The sequence below is a fragment of the Miscanthus floridulus genome, chromosome 19 (assembly GCF_019320115.1).
Source record: "Miscanthus floridulus cultivar M001 chromosome 19, ASM1932011v1, whole genome shotgun sequence".
Lineage (NCBI taxonomy): Eukaryota > Viridiplantae > Streptophyta > Magnoliopsida > Poales > Poaceae > Miscanthus > Miscanthus floridulus.
The window spans coordinates 77,629,435-77,649,218 of record NC_089598.1 but is presented as its reverse complement, the minus strand read 5'-3'; the positions used below and the strand labels follow the sequence as shown (position 1 = coordinate 77,649,218).

The window sequence follows — 19,784 nt, the reverse complement described above, 5'->3', positions numbered from 1 at the left end:
GCACGTGCAAAAGTTACATTTTGAAAAACTGCATGTTGATATCATATTTTTCATGTTTTTCTTATTACATTAGATTATTTGTTGTTTCCGTTGCAACGCACGGACACTCACCTAGTGAGTACAAACAACACACATCCATCGGATGCACTCATTAGAGGTGTGTTTGTATGAGATGGTCACACATTGTCACATTTTTACACTCATTTTCTAAACTTTATCTAATGTGTGACTATTAATTTATTCGCCACATCTTAGATATGGTTTGATAATAAATAAACGTTAATGACAGGTGGAACAAAATCAAAGTTAATGTGTATAACTCAACTCTATCTTAATGGATTCTCTGTGAAACCCTATCAAATAGTTACAACATAACTGAATTCTAGGGAGAAGCTGACAAGAAACACTTGCCTATTTACACTAGGAGCTCGAATCTAACACCCCCCCCCCCCCCCCCCCTCTCTAGCTTCCCGTTCAATCACCTCTAAAATCACTCTAAAATTATTCTCACCTACTTCTCGCCCTGCTGTACACTAGAACCAATCCATCAAAGAATCAAGAAGTGAAGTTTAAGAATCAGAAAGAAAAGTTCTACCAAACTAGCCATAAATATATCCATCTAAGGCTTTGTTTGAATGCATATGTATCCACCTCAATCCATATATATTGGAGTGAAATTGAATAGAATTTAGATTAATTCAACTTCAATCTACTTTAACATATGTGGATTGAGATAAATACATACGCATTTAAACAAGGCGTAAACTATGATGTGGCGCGGCAATGCTTAGACGTCGTGTATTTTTCAAAGCCATCAACTTCAAATTTACTAGCACGTGCTTATGCACGTGGAAGCTTATATGAAAGTACGGAAGGCAAAGCTGGTGTTGATGCGAATGATTACATTTGTAGCTAATAACAGTAGCTAGGATTGCTGTGAATGCACGCATGAGCTGAGCTGTAAGAAAACCCGTGAAAAACCTGCAGGTTACTCTTTGCTGCATCGTGAACCCATAATTACTGCCAGATATCTACCCTCTAGATTTGCTGACCCCAATCTGTCCACACCATCCCAGTGCTGAACATTCCACTGTTCCAGAGAAAGGAACCCATTACCCATTCCTTTTTCGATTTCACATAGGAGTACTTCCGAAGTCCATACTCATATGTACGGTGGATGCAGGTGTTCATATTTCTTCTAAATTTATTCTAAACTTTAACGGCGTTGTGATAGATGATGTGGGCTGTCGACCTATGTCTATAATTCATAAAAAAGAAGTCCATGTACAAGTGAATATATGTACACCATTTTGTCTACAGTGAGTGTATTCACATAGGCTTTTGTTTTAGAACATCGTGTGGTAAAATGGATAGTGGAATATATGCGTGTTGTCAACAATATAAGATAATGGAGTATACTCCCTCCGTCCACGAAAAATACAATTCTAGCACGGTGTCACGTTTTAGAATCTTAAGTTTGATTAATTATAGATAAAAAATATTAATATTTATGATATCAAATAAATACAATTAGATTAATTACGAAATGTATTTTCATAATAAATTAATTTAGAGTCATAAATGTGAATAGTATTCACTAAAAATTTGGTCAAACGTGGACTACTTTTGCTGGCACGCAACTCGTACGTAGTTGGATTCTTTCCTAGACAGAGGGAGTACAATTCTGTTGGTCTAAGATACATATATTATATGCAAATTACGCCACAAATGTTTAACATTAATGTTATCCTAGCTACACCTAAGATAACAATATTTCGCACCCACTATCACTACTGAAAAACACGTTGGAACTGTTGAACCGATCCATTGTGCTTACCTTTTCTTTGATATCAGTTTTGAAATACAAGTCCTATCAAATGTGTTAGGGGCTGTTTGGTTTCTACAAGACGCCTAAAATTCCTGTCACATTGAATGTTTGACACATATATGGAATATTAAATATAGACTAATTACGAAACTAATTACATAACTTGCGACTAATTTACGAGACGAATCTTTTAAGCCTAATTAGTCTATTATTTGACAACGTGGTGCTACAGTAAACATATGCTAATGATAGCTTCATTAGGCTTAAAAAATTGTCTCGTAAATTAGCCTCCATCTATGTAATTGGTTTTTATAATTAATCTATATTTAATGCTCTTTATTAATATATAAATATTCGATGTGACATAAATTTTAGGAGCGACTAAAGAACCAAACACCCCTTTAGGCCTTGTTTAGTTGGACCCCAAAATCCAAAAAGTTGCTACAGTACTTGTCACATCGAATGTTTGCGGCCCGTGCATAGAGCATTAAATGTAGACGAAAAGAAAAACTAATTACACAGTTTGGTGGGAAATTGCGAGACGAACGTTTTAAGTCTAATTAGTCAATGTTTGGATACTATTTGCCAAATAAAAACGAATGTGCTACAGTAGTCCCAAAATCCAAATTTCGCGAACTAAACAAGGGCTTACACATCCTATCCTGAGTATCCTACGTCTGGGCACTGTAGCGCATGTTAAAATACTACTACTAGGCTAGGCCGCTAGGTAAGCACATGTTGAAATACCACTGAGACAAGGTAGTAAGCGACAAAATTGGAATGCACAGCAACAATAAACATCTTAGGCCACGTTTAGTTGGCGCCGGAATCGGTATTTGCACGGTGTTTGACGTGACGGCAAACACTGTAGCAGTTCGTTTGTATTTATGAATTATTGTCCAAACATTGACTAATTAGACTCAAAAGATTCGTCTTGCAAAGTTCAACCAAACTGTGCAATTAATTTTTGATTTCATCTACATTTAGTACTCCATACATGTACCATAAGTTTGATATGATGGAGAATCTTCTTTTTCATAGTGCCAAAGTTGAGAGTTTGGTGGAAACTAAACATGGCATTATTGCATTTAGTGGCGGCATTCTGCATTGGAAACAGTCTATAGACCCAGACAAAGCCTAATAAGTTGACTATTATATTTTGTTCACAGACGGCACAATCATTGCAGGATCGTAATCCTGAATTTGCTACCACAAATCTGATTGATCATGGCATCATCATACACTTAGATCCTGGCTATTCCTCCGTTCTTTCTCAGAGTACATATCATGTTGGCTTTGTTCTAAATCAAACATTCCTATCTTTGTTCATCTATTTTAAAATTTTCTTATAATGACAACATATAAATTATATTATGACGGTATTTCTTATAGTGAATCATCTAAAACTATAAATCTTATGCCATGAGTCTATACAATTTTTATTTTGAAATTGATGGTTAAAGATATAAATTTTTTATTTAGGACAAACCTAATACGACGCAAGAAAAAAAAGATGAGTGTATTGGGATGTTCACGTCCTATGTAAGGGCGCTTTTGGTTCATAAATGGGATGATTTCATTTATTTTGCATGTGTTGGTAGATGAGAAGAGATAAAATGGGTTTTCAAGAAAATAGTCTCCATATGAGGGTTCTAAAAAGTACACTTAGAGCAACTTCAATCCCTTAAATAGTCGTTCCTCCCCCGCTCTTGTAGCCGCGCGCCTCGGCTCGTCCTCTGCACCTTCACGCCCAGGATGGCGACCTTGCCGGCGACGGCCTCGCTGGGCGCGCGGATGCCAAGGACGATGGCCTCTCTAGGGCATGGGGACGTCTAGGATATGGTGGCCTCGAGGCACCGCGCGGACGACCTCCCACGCTGTCCGAACGAACAGTCACCAGGCTGGAACCAAGAGCGAGAGGGAGGAGTAAATATTTCTTTATTCGTTATGGCACTCCATAAGTTTATGGTTATTCTTTGCTATTGACTGTTTCATAGGCCACTTTCACATTGTTTTATGGTCACATTTAGGTTGCCTAGCAGTTTAGGGGTTTTTTTTTAATCATCTGGGCCTTGTTTAGATTGCCTCAAAATTCCAAGTTTTTTCACTCTCTTTCCATCACATCAATTTTTGGACGCATGTATGGAGCATTAAATGTAGGTAAAAAAATAACTAATTGCACAGTTTGATTATAAATTACGAGACGAATCTTTTGAGCCTAATTAGTCCATGATCGGACAAAGTTTGTCAAATACAAACGAAACATACTACAGTGTTCAGATTGTAAAAATTTGCAATCTAAACGAGGCGCAGTAGAGTTGCGTGGAAGGGGAGTAGGACAGACGAGCACCGGAAGGTGCATGTCCAGCTAGCTGCTGAGAGACCTGAGAGGCTGATAGGCTGAGAGAGGGGAGAGTACAGAGCCTGCAACCGGAAACCGCAACAGTAGGCAGACTGCAAACAGATTCCAGATCTTTTGGCCGCCCTGATCACCCTTGACAGAGCGCGGCAGGAGAGGATGCAGGATGTCTGCGAAACCAAGCAGACAAGTGCATGCACACCGGTGACATAAAGAGAGAGGGAGGCGGAGGCAGCCATGCAGGGGAAGGTTGTCCTCGAAAAGCCTACGCACACTCGCTCACCCTCTTCTCGCTTGTTGGAGCTTATCAGTAGTTAACAGTGTTTTCTCTCGTAATAAACCAGTATTAATCGGACTTATCAGTCTAGAAACTCACCAACAAATAGGTCTTGTTTTTGTTTTTTAAAAGAAATACATTTCCCGTGGTTTTCTTGCCAACATAGTAGTTCTTTTTTGCAACCTATACTAGGATTTGATTCAAAACCACGCACGCATGCCGCTGATTGAAAACCAGAGAGGTGGGAGCCTTAAAGTTGGCTTGGACGCATTTGCCGGGTGTTTGGTTTCACGGACTAAATTTTAGTCCATGTCACATCGAACGTTCGAATGTTAATTAGGAAGACTAAACATGAGTTAATTATAAAACTAATTACACAAATGGAGACTAATTTACGAGACGAATTTATTAAGCCTAATTAACCCATCATTAGCACATAGTTACTGTAGCACCACATTATCAAATCATGGACTAATTAGGCTTAAAAAATTCGTCTAGCAAATTAGTCATAATCTATGTAATTAATTATTTTTTAGTCTATATTTAATACTCTATGTATGCGTCAAACATCCTGTAGTTGCCTTGCGTCTCCCTGCCCTGGCGTGCACTCTCTCTCTCTCTTTCCGCTGAGTGCTGAGGCAAGTGGAAAGCGCGCTGGTTGCACGCATATGCATGCTTGCATCTGCTACTGTAGTAGTAGTAGCCTGAGCCTGGTGGTACGCAAGAGTGAGTGGCCCCGGCTTTGTCCTGAAAGAGCCCTTGTTTCTTTCCCACAGGTCCGCATCCTCACATAGATCGACGACAGTGCTTGCCTCTACCCTGCCTGGGTTGGGATCATGGGATGGAATCATGATTGGTGCTGCTGCTGCTGCTGCCTGTTGATTAGCAACAAGACCTACCCCTGATCATGCACATGCATTTCCTGAAAGACCTACCGCAGCGATGCGCAGAGTTTCATCGACGCTATTAGGCTGCCGCTTCAGCAGCCGCTTATTATGTCACCTAGGTTGCGCATCACCGAGGACCCCAAAGGCTGCTGATGACGCCGATATCGTTCCCAAGCGCAGCGCGCCGTTTAGCTGCTAAGAACAAATTCAGAACAACGAAGCCGGACGCTCAGGTAAGAAAGATGCTCGTGAAAAAGCTCGAGCTTAAGGTCGAGATGGCGAAGCCTGATGAGGCGTCATTTGAGGAGTTTCAGCAGACTCTCACCACGCCGCTGCCCTCTGGAAGGCGGGACACCATGGAGGACCTCTTTCCGAGGAGAGGTCGGCGTCAACTTGGCCAAGCGACGTCGAGTAAGCTAAGCGGTGCCAACGTTTTTGCCTTGTTGTATCCATGGCCATATAGTCCTTTGATTGTGTTGTACCTGCTAGGATTCTACTATAGCTGATCGACAAATCCTGGCTAGTCATGCGCGCTAGCGTCTTGCCAGCGGGCATGAAGCATCCGGGGTTCGTGGATGTCGTAAAACAATTTCTTCGGTCTTAATGAAATACAGGGGCATACACATGCATGAGGTCATGCATTATGTATACTAATTGTTTACTCCACCTATCTACTCGATCCTATGGTGCAAATAATCTACTGCGCATGTTTTTGTCCTACAAGAGGGAGCGGGGGGCCGGGATGGGGGCGGGGCAATCCATCATGGGGTGATAAGTCCCATAAATTAAAGCAGTTCGTTCCCCCATTCTGTAGCTGCATCTTCTCCACCCTTAGCTTCTCTCTCAGAGTCAGACTCAGACACATTCCACACACAGCACACAGGCCATGATGCGCTCATGCATAAGTATGATCCAAAGGATCCCTCCCCCATGCCTGAACCTGAACCCTGTGTCTTTTGCTTTGGCACGCACACTACGTGAAAACAGTGTTTGGTCCTTTTGGCAGGGCTCTGTCACTGTTCACGCTGTAGCTGCTGCCGCAGGAGCAAGAAAAACCGAGCTCCGCCGGCTCCGTAAACAGTAAACAGTGCTTCGTAAACCGTGAAGCAAGAAAACAGGGAGAAAAAAACTTTAATGAACAGTGTTGCTACAGTATAGGAAAGAAAAAAACGGCTACGTGAGCTGTACCGGTATCCGTGGAAGCCAGAGCCGCAGGAGCCGAAACAAACGGGCTCTTAGTAGGAGCAGCTCTGCTAGGAGCGGTTTGCCTAGCCGTCTTTACCTAAACGTTTATACAAATTATGTATTTGTAGGAGCGGTTTCCAGATTGCTCCTACAAATCGATTTGTAGGGATAGGGCAGGGCGACTGTATATTGAGCTGTCCCTACAAATCAATTTACAGAAATCACAAAAAATAAGAAAAAATAGCAATTTTTTTAATCCAAAGAGGTCCTTACCCGACAGCCACACACTCACTCTATGGTGGTGGGATTTTTTTCACGATTTTTTCACATTTTGCATTTGACTAGGATTCGAACCCACAACCTCTCCCTCTCGTGCATAAACTCCTCTACCAGTACACCTCACGATCACTTGTGTCTACAATCCGTTTTGGTTCCCCACATATTATACAAAACTGAGCATAAATTGATTGTTTGAGGCCCTAAACTAATTCAAATGAAAAAGTTGTCAACTATAAAGTTTCATAACTTTTCGAGATCTACAACTTTTATTTTGGTAGTTTCTCCATCCGAGGTCACTTATAAAATTTGAATTTCAATTTTGAAAAATTCGAACGTAGTTTTCCATGACAAGATGATTTCAAATGAGAAAGTTATCAACTACAAAGTTTCATAACTTTTTAAGATCTACAACTTTCATTTTTACTGTTTGTCCATCCGAGGTCGTTTAAAAAATTAAAATTTCAATTTTTTGGAAATTTAAATGGAGTTTTCCTTGACAAGATGATTTCAAACCAAAAAGTTGTCAACTACAAAGTTTCATAACTTTTCGAGATCTACAACTTTCATTTTGGTTGTTTCTCCATCCGAGATCGTTTACAAAATTTAAATTTTAGTACTTAATTTTTAATACTCGGTGTCTATTTTTAGGGGCTGTTCAATATTGAGCGCTTCTACAAATCTAATTTATAGGGGCGGCTGGATATAGAGCCGCCCCTATAAATCGGGCCATTTATAGGGACGGCTGATAACACCGTCCGTCCCTTCAAATCTATTTGTAAGGGCGGCTCATTTGACAATTATTTGTAGGGACAGCTCAATATAGAGTCGTCCCTGAAGGGACCGTGACGCCTAAGAGAGGGGGGTGAATTAGGCAACTTAAAAATTCTAACTCTAAACTATGGTTTTTTTTCTAACCCTAGCAAAACATATGCAATAGATAAACTATCTAGATGTGCAACTACGGTTTTGCTAGTGTGTTGCTATCTCTACCGCAAATGTAATAAAGTAATCAATGTAAATGCGGAAGCTAAAGAGCAAGATAGAGATATGCAAACTCCCGTCGACGACTCCGGTATTTTTATCGAGGTATCGAGAAGCGCGCAAGCTTCCCCCTAGTCCTCGTTGGAGCCACTCGCAAGGAATCCCTCGCAAGGGCCAAGCTCCCGGTCGGGTAACTCCGTGGATAACCTCGGGCCTTCCCCACGCGCAAGTGGGTCTCCGACGTGCCTTCCGGCAAGCCTCTCCCGGATGCTCCCCGCCGTCTTCACTATCAAGCTTCCGGCCGAAACGCCGCGGACCTTGTTCCCTCCGGTACACGGTGACGGTCACACCACAAACGCGGTTGGTGTGTTCTCGCAAGACTTCAAGCCCCTCCGATGTACAACACTTGTGCTCGCAAGCACGGGGTAGCAAGAGGTATGCAAACCTCACTAAACACTAGGTCTAAACCTAGAGCAAGTGCATAAGCGGTGGTCTAATCAACCTAAACACTTCGCAAAGCACCTACGCTAATCACCTGATGAATCACTAAGCACTATGCAAGTGGAGATCACTAAAATGGTGTATCAACACCCTTGGTATGTTTCCTCAGTTCCACACATCTCAAATGGGCGGTTGGGGGTTGTATTTATAAGCCCCACTGAGAAAGTAGCCGTTGGGGTCGAACTCCCACGAAACTGCTACTGACCGGACGCTAAATCGTCCTAACTGGACGCGTCCGGTCATCCCGACCGTTGAGCCGGCAATATACTGATCAGACGCTGGCCAGCGTCCGATCGCCTGCCACCGGACGCGTCCGGTCGCAGATTTGCCGCTCTAGAACCTCTCTGTACTTAATCGGACGCTGCTATCCTGCGTCCGGTCGGTTACCGCCAGCGTCCGGTCCAGTGTCCGGTCGCCTGTTTGCCGAGCCACTTGCCCAGCGTCCGGTTGCTTGTCCAGCGTCCGGTCCTGCATCCGGTCACTATAGTAAGCTTATTTCTTCGCGATCTTGTATACGGCTTGGTTCACATCTTCATGCTTGGACTTTGCTTGATCTCTTGGGTCTTCTCTTGTGCTCCTAAAGTCTTTGCTTGAGGTATTGATCATCGGATCATCACGTCGCCTTTGTCCAAGTTACGTCTTGCACCCTATTGAACTACAAAACAAACACTTGCAAATTCATTAGTCCAATTTGGTTGTGTTGGTTATCAAACACTAAAATCCAAAATAAATGGGTCAAAGGTCCATTTTTCTTACAGTCCCTCCAAAGAAAGAGAGGCGTTGCCATGAATCGTTTTTTTTAAGTAGTGGCACTGCCACTGTGCGCGCGCATTGTAGCCAAACCAGCCGCGTATGGGCATTGCCCACTTTCAGTTTCCGGCACTTGGCTCGAGTATGTGATTGCATTGCGTCCGTCCGATCCCCTTGGCCCTTGGTAGGACGGAGTAGCTAGGACCCATGCATGCATGTTCACTTGGTAGCTAGGAGGAGGCTAGCTAGCACGTGGTGAGTGAGAGGCCATGAGGCCCAAATCTCGGTCTGATCATGATCAGGCGCCAGGATCCGATCCGGAGGCGCGGGGGCCGCCACCGGCCGGCTTTCTTTCCGAGTGGGCTACCATTGGCTTGTTGAGATGTGCATGCATGATTTCGTCCTCTCTTTCTCTCCTGCTTTGCTTTGATCATGGCGCCGCGCCGGCCCCGGCCCCGGCCCCTGCCTGATAACACCTCTCCCTGACCGCCATGTTTCCCTGCTATTGCTAGCTGCTCCTCCTTCTTTCTCCATCGGCCGGGCCGGGACGGCGGATTGCAAAAGCAAAGAACCACCTCACTTCACCCCCACCACAGAGTCACGCGCACACGCACGCCATTCGTTCTCCCTGCAGCCGTTTTATTAGGAAACGCTCCCCTTTCCGTTTTAGTTTAGTAGTGGCCAGCAGCCGCAAACTTCTGAGAGCTTGTTCTTGCTCAGTGGCAGTGCATCTCTCTTTGTATTTGAGCTGAGACCACTTTGAAATATCGATCTGTGGGTCTGTGCTGAGACCACTTTGAAATATCGATCTGTGCTAGTTGCTGCTGCTTCCCGGCCCGGGACGCGTACCAGAGTGGTGGTTGGCGTTTCAGTAGCCTGTCAGCGTTTCTCTGCATGATGATTTGATAAGGTTTGGGTCCTCACTCTTGAGCCTCTTATATATGCTTGCTTTGCTTCCAAGAAGCCATCTATATCTATGGCTCTGTTCGGTTTACTCCATATTCGGTTTGTTCGACTTCTTTTTTTTAGCCGGAACAACATTTTTCTCTCACAATAATTCAACCGGAACGATATTTTTCAGCCAGTTTCAGCCAAGTTTCAAACCAGCGAACGAGGCCATATATGCTAATAAGCCTATTTTATTTATTAATGCATCAGTATCTTGGGTTCTTGGCTGGTCCGCTGGTGGCATACTGGCATTCAGTAGTTTCTTGCGAGAATTACTACAGTAATAGTAACTGATGATGCCTCCGGCTCTATCCGTTTTTGAAAACTGAGGAGCCGAGCCCGTTTGGTAGGGCTCCGGGCAGCTCCGGCTCCGCGCTGACGATCACTGCAGGAACACCGTAGCCTGGAGCTGCTTTCCTCTCTCTACTGTAGCTCGGATACTGTTTACAGAGCTGGTGGAGCAAAAAAAATTTTGCCTTTAGCGGTGAAGCCGCTGCTGTGAGAGGGAGAGGGAACGAGAGAGAAATCTAGCTTCCACTACAGTATGAACAGTGGAATTACACGGGAGCCGGAGCCGTAGGAGCCGTGCCAAATGAGTAGTGTTGACCAACGTCCTTTTTACTGTGTGCTTTAAACGAGTAGAGAGTACTTCAAGATACACAGCCTAACTAATAATAGGATACAGTGACTTTTTCCTCCTGTGGTCTAGTTTATTCTCTTTTCTCTAGGAGAACAACTCCTACGGCCGTAGCCTCTCATGTGCATCTCTGTTGCAATGACCATATGCCTGATTGCTGCTGCCAGGTTACCTTTGCATTTCTTTTTTATGTGGTAGGACGAGCAATCCGCTAACCTTGTCCTCCTGCTGCATTCAGTTTCAGGTCCTTCCTTTTTTTTTTTTAATTCGGTATCCACAACGTTTGACACCTTCTCCCGAGCCTCAAGATGACCGGCAGCAACGCGTCTTATCAGCAACTGGGAGTCGACGCCATGATGAGCAGCTGCTTCGTCAGCGGTGATCGCAGTAGTGATATCAGCGCCGACGCCGCAGCACCCCTCTTCCACGTCCCGGAGTACACGCCGCACGGTGGCAGCGGCAGCAGCTTTGGGTTTGTTGGCGAACCAGCAGCGGACGTCGCCGCCGCCTCGAGCTTCTCGGCGGATGCAAGCTCGGTGCTGCTCGCCGGCCAGCTGCTCCGTGCCACCGCTCTGCAGAGCGTGTCGCCGGAGGAGACGACGTACGGTGGTGCCTACGGCGTCACCGGCGGCGGGTCGTACGGCCCGTCGCCTTGGGACGTCACCGTTGCTCACGCGCCCATGATGGCGACCAAGCAGCTTATCGTCGCTGGAGAGCCGGCGGAAGGCGGCTGGATCCACGAGTCTTCGTACTACTACTGCCCGACGACGTGGTTCTCTGGCGACGCCTTCCGGGACCCGCCGTTCGCTGGGGCCGTGGCGGCGGCGAGCGAGTTGTCGCTCAGGCTGCGCGCTGGGTCCTCGCCGACGACGGCAGGTGCTGTGAGCGTGAGCCTGCCGGATCAGTCCTCGGAGGTGAGCTGCTCCGGCTTGACACATGGGAGTAGCAGCGCCGGCCCCGGCCTGTTCCAGCCTCCTTGCGGAGCCGGAGCCGGACAGGTGGCGCGTCCGGGCCCCATGCACTTCTCGCAGGTCCTGTCGCGGTGGTCCGGGTACGCGGACATCGCGCAGCAGGCGTTGGACGAGTTCGTCGCCTGCCTGCTGCAAGACGTGGCCGGGTTCGCCGGCTTGGCCGGTGGCAGTGAGGCGAGCTGCCCGCTGCCATCGTGGAGCTGCTCCAAGTCCAAGACGACGTCATCCAACCCGAACCCGTCGATGTTTCTTGGCTCGGAGGAGCAATACCATAAGCTCAAGAACGATCTCCAGAAACTGTTACAGATAGTGAGTCCGAACTCTTTATTTTTGCTGTGCTTAGATTAGAATAACATCACTTTGATTTGATGCTAATAAATAAATACTCTACTCGGCGCAGATGGACCAACGGTGCAAGCAATGCATGGACGAGATCCAGAGCGCGGCGTCCAAGTACGGCAGCCTGGTGCGCCCGGGCGGCGGTGCGCTCTCGGCGCCGTTCGCGCACCGCGCGGTGTCAGCGATGCACCGGAGGCTCAGGGCACGGATCACTGGCGATATCGCGGCGGCCACGCGGAGAGGTGATCAGCCGTCGTCGTCGACGTCGCTGTCGCTGGCCGACAGGGAGCGCAGCTGGGAGTCGGCCTTCATCCAGAAGCACTGGGCGCTGCGGCAGCTCAGGCGCGGCGACCAGCAGTCGTGGCGGCCGCAGCGCGGACTGCCGGAGAAGTCCGTGGCCGTGCTCAAAGCCTGGATGTTCGAGAACTTCCTCCGCCCGTAATAACTCTCTCTGTCTCCCATTCAGAGAAATCTTTAGGCTTTCAGCATCTCTTTCCACATGCAAATGGGAGATAACCTCGTACGATTCAGAACTAACTAATCCATATGTGATATATCATCATTCAGGTACCCGAAAGACAACGAGAAGGAGATGTTAGCAGCGAGGAGCGGCCTGAGCAGGAGCCAGGTACAGTTTCATGCTTCTCGCCCTGCTTGCAACTTGATTCAGCTCAGATCTCAGCAACTCTAACAAGAAATATATATATACGAATGCATCTGTTCCATTTGCATTGGCAGGTCTCCAACTGGTTCATCAACGCCCGCGTTCGGCTGTGGAAGCCGATGATAGAGGAGATGTACGAGGATCTCAAGAAGGCCTCCGGAGGAATGGAGGGTGTGTGAGTGTGTGACTGCCTGAAAAAGTGAGCAGCAGGGATGCAGTATATAAGATGGTGATTTCCCCACATCTAGGATGGAATTGTGTAATCGCAGCGTTGCTCCGGGGGCTTTTACACAAGCATTGCTGCCAACCCTGTTGTGATCTATATATATATGTAACCTTGTAATCGCCTTGGCGTATATATAGAACTGTCGGAATCTGCAACTTGTATTGTAGGACCTCGCTGTCACTGTTAAACCCATGCAGGCAAAGCCAGATCGCCAGTTCATTTTGCGCTTGCTGTTGGTCGAATGAACAAAATTTTCTTCAACAATGGCTCCGCTCCGTTTGTTTCGCTGAAAAAATGAGTCGAAAAAAGCTAAAAATTATGGATTATAAGAGAAGCGAAAAGGGCCAATTTCAGTCCACGTAAGATGGCTCACATCTTATTATTAATCTGAATTTTTTTGACTCACAAAAATGCAGAAACTCAGTCAGCATGGAGATAGACTCTTTCTTGGATGCATTGATATGACTTAACAAATATGAAAACAGATGGATCCGGCAAGGAACATCAGATACCTTGTACGCCTTGTGCGCATTTTACATATGAACTTCAAACCTTCCCGCTCCAAAAAGAAAAGGAAAAAAAAAGCTCATGTAACTTGAAAACTCCAGCAAACTGCAAAGTGCAAACCCCATTCGCTGTTATGCTTGCAGTCATATCTCAGTCAGTATTCAGGTGATGGAACGGCATTACAGTTACACCACCACATGATTGCTGGTAACAGTGAAAGGTTTGGAAAGACTTGAAGTGCCAGCAAGTACAAGCATGCCGCTGTTGCTGATTGGATCTTTGTGCATTCTACAGCTAAACAATGTGCAGTCACGCTTCCCAAGTTATTCACGGATTTCATCTGTCTCGCCACATGAGATGTTTGGCTACTGCTTCGCCCTATATCCATCTGAAAGTTGGAGACCTGAGAATTCCAAATTGTCCACAAACTGATTCCTTACATTAGGCTCCATTTCGATTAATAAGAAAATGAGGGCACTGGCGTCTGGACGTCCGGCGGCCGTAGCGCGTCCACACGCATCTCTCAGTCCCTAGCCAATCGATCTATAGGCTGGTACCGTGGCCCAACAACGGGGGCCATCTCAGCATCCTACGTGACGGAAGGGGACAACATGTGCTCGCGTCCACGCCGTAATCCCCCGGCGCGTCTCGTTCGCTAGCCCCCGGCGCACCCCTTCGCTGGCCCACACTGGCCCCCTCCGCAGTCTGAGAAAGATGCAAGGTAGCAGAAGGCGAAGCAGCAGAAAGTGAGGAGGGAGATGCAACACTCGATCTACTTTTGAAACATCCAGATACACACTTGCAACATACGTCTGAAGACGGATGAAACATTTAAAACATGCATCTGAATCACTAACAAAAACACCAAAAAAACACTAGAAAATAATTGCAACACATACGCAACATCCAGATAAAACGCTTGCGACATATGTATAAAACATATGCAGCATCCAGATAAACGCACTTGCAATATACGTCTGAAAAACAAATGAAACATTGGGAACAGAAGTTTACAACATACATGTACAACAATTGCAACATATACAACATCCCCATTTACTTTTGCAACATTCATACGAAACCCTTGCAACATACCTTTGAGACATATCAAACACCTGAAACATATGCTTACAACATGCGCTTTTAGCGCAAGCGCAATGTCACCTTGTTGCTCGGACGAATGGAGCTCATCGTCGTGGACCTCGACACCGGCGTGGAGCTCGATGCCACGGAGTGCGCGGTGGTCACCGGTGCGGCGCTCATCGCCGGCACGAACCTCGGCAGTGGCCACGGTAGGTGGATGGAGCGCAGCCGCAACGGGAGGCGCGAGTACGGGTGGGGCGGCGTAGACGAGCAGCACGGGCTGAATCCATCCTATGACCGTGAGCAGGGGCGCATAGCACAGAGCGGCACGAGCGATGCAGGTGTGTGGATGAGGATGAGCCAAGAGGTCCGGATGGGAAGTCACGCTAGAGCGACGCGGGTGAGTGGATGAGGATGAGCCACGTCCGAACAGGAAGTCACGGGACGGACGGTCGAGCCATATCATTATCGATTTCCAAATCATCCTTATCATTTTTATACTTTCTTTCTCTCTTGTACATTTGTATTGAAAACCCTATTCTTTCTTCTTATTCTTCCCACGACCTTCCATCTCTAAATCAGCCGATTGGATACATGTGCGTATCTTTCCACGTGATTGGATCAAATTTTCTAAGTACGGAAAGATTGTGAGTTGAGATAAACGTGGATTTGGCCAAACCTTAAGGGTAAGTACATGATGTTGTCTCATAGCTAGGCGGTCTCATGTAGTGTCATGTAATTTTAAGACGACTTAATAGACAAATGTACAAGAATTGTTTTTTAAGTTGGCTCATAATAACTCACAATTTCTTAATTTACACATACAATAAAAGTAAAGTTGTGAGTTGCACGACAACAACAACAAACAACTCATACGATGGTATAATAGCTGTCTCATAGTCCTAAATTTTAGCTCCTGAGGCGGTTTATTTGAATGCAATAAGTAAATGAAGAAACGATGCACCCATCAACAACATCCACGAGTATGGCCAGGGCTCTTGTTGGCTTATGTATCCTAAAAGTAGTGAAAATCAATGGAATAGACCGTTGAGAACCAAGATTCAAAATCTACCTATTTATTTCAATAAGTAAATAAATGAACAAAACGTAAATGAGTTAGAGAATACAAACTCCCGCACAATAATGATTAGACCACCATCGGTGGGACCGAGTGTTAGGCTAAATTGTCATCCATCGACCATACTTAGTCTAATTATGATCCATCCGTTATCCCGAGGACTAGAGAAACTTGTTTGGGCACACTTATGTGCTTGTTATTATGTTTATGCATTATTTGAATTCTTTATAATGAGTGTTGGTGTGTTGTGGACTTTCATCATCCACAACGGCATCAGTTGTCTTTAATACTTTAGTTTGTAGTTAGGGTTTCTCTTTGTCTTGCTCTACATCTTGTTTTTTTCCTTGTCTTGCATCCCGTACCATCTCTTCTACCCCAACATAATGGAGAAACAACACTAGGGAAAACATCACCAACAACAGAACTTTTAAGAAAGTGTTGCGCGAAGCAAGACCCTTGTTAAGGAGGTAGAAACCTCTATCATTCCTCATATCTTAGGCAGGGGAAGTGTGAAGTTTTGAAAACCATCATTGTCCTTGCTAGACTTTGTTAATCTCGGGATAAGATTCCTATTAATTAAGGTGGCAATTTGTCACACCCCAAAACTTCTTTTTTTTATTGTAAATAGAAAGTACTAAATAAAAAAAAATTTAATATTTTTTCTAATTTTTTCAAGATGTTTTAGTTTGTTATCTATTTAAAAGGTGAAAATGTGCTTTTTTAAAAAAAAATTCACATGTTAATATATTTTGTTTGCTTGCATTCATGCCTTTGCATAAGTTTTATTCTATGTAAAACAATTTTCTAAAATTTGTTTAAGCCATAAATAGGATGTATCTATTTTTTAGAGTAAAATCTTAATTTGTTTTGTTTAAAAAATGAGTTTTTTTTACTTTCAAAATTAGGTTGAAATTTCTTTAAAATGATCATTTAAGAAATGGTGTTTCCAAAATATGTTTGAAAGATAAAATACTCAAAATAGGTTTAAAAGTTTAATTTTAAAATGAAGTTATAAAATTTTAAGTGTTTTCAAAACTAATTGGTTTAAAATATTTTCAATTTTTTTTTAAAAAAAAACCTATCTCTTAAAAGAAAACACGTTTTCTTTTCTTTTCTTTCCTCCCTTTCTCTTTTGATATCTGCACGCTCCAGTTTGGCCTGCTGCCCAGTTCGACAGCAGCAGCGCAGCCCAGCTGCTGGCCCGCTCTTGCTCTCGTCCCACTTTGGCCTGTTAACCAGCAGCCCGCACCCCTTCCGGCGCGTGGGCCGTGGTCCAGCGTTTCAGCCACATGCCCACCGGTGGCCGCGTGTTCCACTCTCTCCCGTGTCTGATCTGCGCCAACCAAAGACCGCCGCCGCCATCGTTCTTGGCTCGACGAGAATCGCTGTCGTTGCGTCGTACCGCCGTGAAGAACCGTCTCGACGAGTTGCCGCTTCCCTGTGATGCTGTGGGAAGAGACGGTGTGTGCTATCGTGTCACGTAAGAGGAGATCGGGATTCGACCATGGAGCTCCAATGTCCCGGCTGTGGAGAACGCTCAGGCGCCACGAACGGAGGGAGATTAAACAAACAAGCAAAACAAACAAGGCCGATATCCCGTCGCGCTACCACCAGACTGGTGCTCTGGAGCCGCCAAAGCAAGGTGCCTATTCAATATTCTTTCATCCCTCTCCTACCCCACAATTCCCCCCCCCCACCCCAATTAAAAAAAGAGAGAATTCTGTATTTGGCACCGAAACAAATCACTCTTTCGTATTTAGCACTGGAAATTTTGAACTTTCTTATCTAGCATCAACTTGAAAATTCCTTCCGTATATGGCACTTCCGTCCATTTGATGGAGTAACGGTGTCAAGTGCCACCTAAAATGACATATATACCCTTACCAGCAACGTGTTGGCAATGACCAGCACTCGTCCGTCTGCCACGGCAGCCTCCGGCCGTCGGCCAGCTCGATGACGAACGGCGTCGTCCGCTGCCTCGGCCACGGGGCCCCATCCGGGCACCACAGCCCACCGGCCCACGCCTTGTCTACCTCCACAATGCCAAGGTCCACGTCCGTCTTGGTCCGCCTGGGCGCCGACTCCATGGCCGCGACGCCGTCCGTCTCCCTGAGCACCGGCAGCATGAAGACGGTGGTCGCCTCGGCGACCTCGCCGTACTGGAGCCGCACCACCATGACGCCGGGCCGTGAGGCGGCAGGGTCCTCCTCCTCCCCCTCCACCTCCCCGGCCACCTTCTTCCTGGCGCGCTCCAGCTCGAGCTCCACGCGCGCCCTGCCGGACTCGGTCTCCACCACCTGCATCACGGCGTACTGGAGCTGCACCACCGTGATGTCGGGCCGTGAGGCGGCAGGGTCCTCCCCCTCCCCCTCCACCTCCCCGGCTGCCGAGGAGCAGGACGGTGAGAGGCGGCGGCGACGCGACAGTGAGCCCGGTGAGGCTGTCATCGCACCACCAGAGGCGGAACAGCCTCGGCGTGCTCACCGAGTTCGGCGAGTGCTAGAGTTGGCAGGCACGGGCTGGAGTTGCTCTCTCTCGTTCGCGTGGTGTGGTGACGATGGCGACCCACCACGACGCGCTGTGGGCGAAGCTGCACGAGCTGGAGCTGCAGCTCGCGGCGTAAAAGCTTATGCGTGCTGCGCGCGGGGACGGGGATGACGCGGGTTTCGCTTTCGCGAACGGGGCCGAGACGCTGGGGGGCGGCAGCACCTGCCGCGGCAAGCAGTACGACGCCTACATGCGCCGGCGCGACGCCAGGCGCGTGGCCGCTTCGGCCGAGCAGCAGCAGCAACCGGCGAATAATAAGGCTCAACAACCTCGGGGCGTGCACGCCGCGGGGGCGGGACGCACCACGCCGATGAGCCCGCGTAGTGCGCTCCGGTGCGTGGCTCGCAACACGCAGGAGGCGGGCGCCACGCCGCGGCTGGTCATTGCCCCGGCGAAGAGGACGTCGGCCGTGTCGTCCATCCCGAGCACCCCGAGAAAGGAAGTCGCCGGCGCGGCGCTGCCGAGGAGCACGACGGTGAGAGGCGGCGGCGGCGCGATAGGGAGCCCGGCGAGGCCGTCGTCGCACCACCAGAGGCGGAACAGCCTCAGCGTGCTCGTCGAGTGCACCACGCCGAGGCCGTTCCTGAAACGTGGCATGGGCACCGGCGGCGCGGCCGCGCCGGCCAGGCTGCGGATGACGCGGGTGCACAACCTGCCGACCCTCGACGTGGCCATCACCCCGAGGTTGCTGCCCCAGCAGCAGCAGGAGGAGGAGCTCGGCCACGCCCACGCGCACACCCAGGCGCCACGCCACGTCCGGTCTGTGTCGGAGCTGCCGTTCGAGACGGCGGCGCTGGCCTCGCCGCAGGCGCGGGCGAGGAAGCGGTGGGGCAGCCCGGAGAGGCCAACGGCGATGTTCTCCGACTCGCACAGGGACCTGTCCAAGGGGCTCAAGAAGCTGCTGAGCTTTGTGAGGAAAGGCGGCAGGAGCAGTGGCAACGGCGCGGGGCGTGCGCTGCGCGGTGGTGGACGCGAGGGGGTGGGGGTGGGAGAGTGACAGCATTTTGGTACTTATCAACAAAAACTGACATGGTCGATGAAGTCAATAAATGGATGGATGGCTAAAATGGACGGAAGTGCCATATACGAAAGAAATTTTCAAGTTGATGCTAGATAAGAAAGTTCAAAATTTCTAGTGCTAAATACGGAAGAGTGATTTGTTTCAGTACCAAATACAGAATTCTCTCTTAAAAAAAACACTCTCTGCATGACCTTATGGCCGCACGACCTATCTGAGTCATTGATTTCCTCTGGGTTCCAGCTGCAAAATGAATCTTAAAGCAATATTCTTTCCTCCCTCTCCTACTAGCATGAATCTCAAAACAAAATGAACAGTCGATATAGTCATTGCGGCCACAAGAGTATCCGGAAAATCCACTCTCAGTCGACACCAGATTTTTCATTTTTAGAATAGCATGTTCATCGCCACTCTGCCTTCGCAATTTCGTTTTACCATAGACCTCTCAAGTTTATTCCGCCGTGAGATCAATAGACCTATGCTCATGATATTAATGTTGACTTAATGATGAATCTTGTTTTGCCATACGTAAGTATTCTCATGACCTCTCAAGTTTATTCCACCATGTTCAATATAACTGTCGGTGCAGAAAGTGACCAACACATAAAAATTTATAGTTTTGCCGTATGTTGTGATTAGATGTGACCTAACACTCAATGACACATGGTTTATACTGGTTCAGGCAACGTGCCCTACGCCCAGTTTAAGTCGGTCAATAA

The 19,784-nt window shown here is 47.1% G+C and overlaps 1 protein-coding gene and 1 pseudogene across 1 annotated transcript; both read left to right on the top strand.

The window, feature by feature from the left end:
* Positions 1-9,474: 9,474 nt before the first annotated feature.
* Positions 9,475-13,033, top strand: LOC136529440 (homeobox protein ATH1-like). The gene is made up of 5 exons (XM_066522518.1): positions 9,475-9,957; positions 10,871-11,912; positions 12,004-12,380; positions 12,510-12,570; positions 12,681-13,033. Exons 2-5 carry the CDS (start codon positions 10,941-10,943, stop codon positions 12,783-12,785), a joined length of 1,515 nt encoding a protein of 504 aa, XP_066378615.1. The 5' UTR covers positions 9,475-9,957; positions 10,871-10,940; the 3' UTR covers positions 12,786-13,033.
* Positions 13,034-17,831: 4,798 nt separating this feature from the next.
* LOC136526215 (uncharacterized) lies at positions 17,832-19,044 on the top strand (annotated as a pseudogene).
* Positions 19,045-19,784: the final 740 nt, after the last annotated feature.

What these genes read in the sequence shown, in the direction of transcription:
- LOC136529440 (XM_066522518.1), top strand. Translation starts at nt 10,941, where the DNA reads ATGACCGGCAGCAACGCGTCTTATCAGCAACTGGGAGTCGACGCCATG. An exon ending in TTCGAGAACTTCCTCCGCCC is followed by an intron (nt 12,381 to 12,509) that starts GTAATAACTCTC and finishes ATCATCATTCAG; the next exon opens with GTACCCGAAAGACAACGAGA. An exon ending in GCGGCCTGAGCAGGAGCCAG is followed by an intron (nt 12,571 to 12,680) that starts GTACAGTTTCAT and finishes TTGCATTGGCAG; the next exon opens with GTCTCCAACTGGTTCATCAA.